The sequence below is a fragment of the Cylas formicarius genome, unplaced genomic scaffold (assembly GCF_029955315.1).
Source record: "Cylas formicarius isolate icCylForm1 unplaced genomic scaffold, icCylForm1.1 PGA_scaffold_7__23_contigs__length_41026272, whole genome shotgun sequence".
Classification (NCBI taxonomy): domain Eukaryota; kingdom Metazoa; phylum Arthropoda; class Insecta; order Coleoptera; family Brentidae; genus Cylas; species Cylas formicarius.
The window spans coordinates 34,446,694-34,451,187 of NW_026844352.1; the positions used below are offsets into that span (position 1 = coordinate 34,446,694).

Genomic DNA, 4,494 nt, shown 5'->3' on the forward strand with positions numbered 1-4,494 from the left:
TCGTAACGACCAGACTTTCTTTGTTATGGTTACCAAACATATACACACACGCGCGCTTGAAAATACTAATTTATATGTCTGTACGTCCACCACGGACGACGGCACACTTCTTTGGGTGGTATGTGGTTATGTTGAGTTATGGTTAGTCGAACCTATCGTCACCTATCGCCTAACGTGCGTCCAACGTCTTTCCAGCTGCTGCTAAAATTTCTGCGCTATCGGTGCAGCGCTTTATATATCCGCTGCGTGACGGTGGACACAGCCAGTGAGCACAATAAACAATGCAAGTAAAAAATGGAAATAATTTATTTAGAAATATAAGAAGTCGTCGAAGTCCTACTAGCAGCAGACCGCTGCCAGAAACAATATGAAAAGAAACCTAATCGTAATAATAATCTGGCAGTCTGTCGGGAACCCTGTAATGATTAGGTCTTTCCAGAGGGCTTCGTACGTCCAGCTGAACATAGTCGTCCCCGTAGTCTGATCTCCGGTATCTCAAATCAGATTCGACGTACCGAGGATCTTCGTAAATCGTGATGTGCTTGGGGGAAGGTACAGGTAAGGGGCGGTAGTGTTCTTGATAATGCGGCACCGGAATCGGATGTTGCGGGTAATAATGCGGCCTGCAAATACAACCTTAATCCAAAATTCTGCAATTTTCGTGTCGAACTTACCTTTGCTCGTAATTTTCCTCGGCGTATCTTCTACCGCCTTGGTAGTAATTATCCAAATTCCTCCTGTCCAAATCTTCCTGGTTGTAGTAGTTGTTGTTGCGGTTGTAGTTACGGCGGTTGCCGTAGTCTTTGTCGTACCTGCCGGCGTTGTTGTAGTTGCCCTGTCTCGCCTGGTCCTGGTTGAATTGGGCACTGTCCAGGTGACCGCCATTTTGGTGTTGGCGACCAGCATCACCGTAAGCTCCTATAAACCAAATCAAAGCTAAAATGTTCTGTAGATGACGGGAAGAGTCGCTGTTCCCCAGGTGGTTAGATTCGCCGTTTGTATAGCCGATGTTCTAGTTTGTTATCTCGGTGTCGCTAACCCTCTCTCCGATGTTAAATGTTTCATTAGAAAAGAAAGGAAAATATATGTAAACCGTGGGCTAAGCTCATTTTGTAGTAGCTCTACTTTTGACTGCATTGCAAGTTCGCTAATTCTTCGGAATCACCGCATGAGAATTTCGCTTCCGAAAAAGTGTCACCTGCTTTAACACACAATTATATAAAATATATTTAGTTACAAACCTTGCGAAGTCTTCCTCACCACCTCGTCCCCTTCGTCACTGCCGTCATCAAAGTAACTCGAGTTGCTTCCACTCTCGTCCTTGTGGTAGCTGTTTTGGAACCCGGACTTGTGGTGACCTTTTTTGTGGGCCACCTTCGTCCCGAAGTCCGTGTTGTGCGATCCGCCATTTTGTCTGAAGTTTTCCTCGTTGAAGTCTTTTGAGTCCAAATGGGCCTTATTATTGGCAGCCTGTTCTCCGTATCTACCGGCGTCTTGGGCGCTTACCGATTTTGTTTCGTCGTCCTTGTTGAAGCCTTCTTCTCCTTCATAGTTCGCGATACCTTTGCGGATTTGTACTCCTTCGTTATTTTCTTTTTTAGTTTGACCTTCGTTTTTGCTGATACCTAGATCCGCCAGTGGAGAAGTAGATGGTTAGTTTTGCGATTGAAATACTACCGAAGTACCCATCGTGCCGTCACAAAAAAGGTAGTCTATTGCTGATTTTTTTTGGAAATGAAACGTTATTATTTCTATACAGCTCAAGTGATATTAAAATACCAAAAATGTGCCAACCTATTGTAACAAACAAACTGTTAAAACCATATAGTTACTAGTTATACAGTCTTATTTCTTATGACTATGAAAAGAAAAACCACAGAGGCACGCAACCGGCAGAAATTGAATAGGTGTTGTCCACCAGGAAACTCCTCTTGAGCCACTCTTCAGCTTATTTTACAAAGATACCTAGAATTGTTTTTTAGATAATATTTTTTTTAACACTCAAAAGTTAATACGTTTCATAGAAAGTTTTTTCTTAAAACAAGTCCAAGAAATACCCCTTTTAGTATTGGCGCATGTTCTGCATAGAGGCCTTGTCTGTGTTGATAATTTTGAAGCAAACAATTAACATGGACGCCGGCAGATAGATATTTCAGGACGTTTCAGGTTTTCATTAAAGAGAACTATTGGTTTTAGATTGGACAAAGTTCAGCATGATTCAATTTATATGACAAACTTTTGTACGTAAATTTAGTGGAATAATCTAAGTTTAGCTGGAATGCGAGTAGTGTGAAGGGAAAAACTAACGCTGAAGAAAATAGCGTGTGGGCTTATTGAATGTCGTTCTCAACATCTTTTGATGTTTGATAGTGGCTATATGTTTAAAGCTTATATTAGAAGAGAAACATATTTAAAATAAATTGATTAGTCGGGAAAGCTACAGTATACATTTTTTTTATTATAAACTGTCACTCTACCATAATTTTTAATAATAAAGTTATCGTATGAAGTTGGCACAATATTAGCGAGTTCAATATAGCATTTTCAATATGGCATCTTGTACAACTACTACCTTTCTCATGACAGCACTACCGGTATCCTAGTGGCGTTTTTGTCACACCAAAATCTGATTGGCCTAACCCGATTTGATGACGACCGAACTTGGAGCCACGAGGCCTCCTCCAAAAATCACCACTAGAGTCACCAAGACGTGGATTGATGTGAAAAGTTTGCTCATGTCGTCTACGGCGACGTTGCACTGAGACGCGATCAGAAACTGGCAAAACAAATCGTCACTCCTGGGTTTTTATATATAGGGTCATTGTGTTTTCGTCCTTCCAAATAGCTATTATGCCTCGCATCCTGTCTTATAAGATTTTTACGGTTCGTTTCGGTCACGCCGTATTGGTTTGAATAAGGAGAATTTTCGCCAAGTAATGGTATCGCCGCCGGTTCCGACGAGCCTTTTTGTGTGTCACAAAACAGGGTCTAGAAGTGATTCGCTAGTCCAGAGGTAACGAGAAAGAGCGGTAATTGAATCTCGTGAAAAAACTAAGCGGGTTTTACCACGCAAATAATTTGGGACTTCTTGCACCTCTCATTTTCTCGTTGTTTTACTTTATCCCCTATTTGAGAAATGAGAAATAACGTTTTCCTTTGTAGTTTATTCTAAAATACATCTAAATACATCAACAACAATTTCGTCATACTAAAGAAGTAGTTTCTATGGTCGTTACATATTTGAGTCAGTGGTTTGAACATTTTTGTAGCAGAGACATTTATATAGTCGATACGAAATAGATTGTAGATCTTGGCAGCCGTCACTAACGATCACGATTATATTACTTGGGAGCAAGAGTACGCCCATACTCAGACGGATTCATGTATTTTCTATGTCATAATAGGTCAGGGTGTTCCTTAATGATATGCGAATATTTAGTTAGTCTTTAGACCATTTTCTGGGCAATTAATCCGCTTACTGCCCCGCCAGTTGATAATTTCTTTGGATGGATCTGTTTTTTTATGTGCCGAGGTAGTTCGTCTTCTAAATTGTCATTAGGTTCGACTACCATCTTCACTTCATCTTATAATTCTGCGTTGTTTTTAATGTTTCCTTCTAACAAGGGGGAATATTTGGTTCTTTCCACGGTTTTCACATTTTAAAGTGTTAAAACACAGGAACCTTCAAAAATGTTTAATTGTAAGATTCTAATAAATATTTATCTGTATTCTTATGATATACATTTATCTACCGCGAATATAATCGAAGGTAAGAACTATGTAGAAGGCACAAAAATATAAGAAGAATGTTTTGAATCGACAGGCACACAAGACAAAAATGATTATTTTCAAACTTAGCTGTAAGATGAGTATCTTTACCCTGGAGTCAAAGGTCGAGAATCAGGTACATAAATACGTACTTACTGGAAGGATTACATTCAAACACCTCCGTAACATATACGAGCATATTGCAATCACTTGTTGTTAACATAAACGCTTCACTTATTCGAAAATACCCCCCCAGCGTCAATACTTAACCAAGTTTAAAACGGTCAATTTACGTTTCAAATGAAAATCTGAAACGTAAATGAAAGTTTCTACAAATATTCGTTACGCTTAATTTCAGGCAAGACTTACTTAATGCAGAATAAATCTGTTTGGATGGGTTTTACCACGGTCTGGCGAAGATCTGCGGTTAAGGTACTGTTAAACACTTAAAACGTCAAAGCAATAAATGCACTAGAATTTTGGTAGTCATACGCTCGGGCTCACGTGAACCATCTTAAATATTATTTCTAGGCTGAAATTTATTTTTAAACCTCAATATCCGAGGTATAATGTATGAACAACATTATGTCCCTGATGGGAATACTTTTGCAGTAAGGACTCAGGGGACCATTTAGAACTGACTGAAAAATCGTGGTCCTTATTTCTTAAATTACAAGAAGGTCTTCCCAGGACTCCATTGCATCGTTGATCATGAAAAATGAATCC

General features: G+C 39.5%; 1 protein-coding gene across 1 annotated transcript; it reads right to left on the minus strand.

Moving 5' to 3' along the window:
* Positions 1-332: 332 nt before the first annotated feature.
* Positions 333-3,945, minus strand: LOC132705217 (GATA zinc finger domain-containing protein 14-like). The gene is made up of 4 exons (XM_060675686.1): positions 2,641-3,945; positions 1,242-1,625; positions 675-918; positions 333-623 (listed from the first exon to the last, which is right to left on the minus strand). The coding sequence occupies exons 1-4, from the start codon at positions 2,735-2,737 to the stop codon at positions 380-382; spliced, it is 969 nt and encodes a 322-aa protein (XP_060531669.1). The 5' UTR covers positions 2,738-3,945; the 3' UTR covers positions 333-379.
* Positions 3,946-4,494: the final 549 nt, after the last annotated feature.

Bases quoted from the DNA above. Each gene is read 5' to 3' on its own strand.
- LOC132705217 (XM_060675686.1), bottom strand. From the start codon at position 2,737: ATGAGCAAACTTTTCACATCAATCCACGTCTTGGTGACTCTAGTGGTG. The intron at 1,626-2,640 runs GTTAGGCCAATC...TGGCGGATCTAG, and splicing joins TTCGGTCGTCATCAAATCGG to GTATCAGCAAAAACGAAGGT. The intron at 919-1,241 runs GTTTGTAACTAA...TTTGGTTTATAG, and splicing joins GGTGAGGAAGACTTCGCAAG to GAGCTTACGGTGATGCTGGT.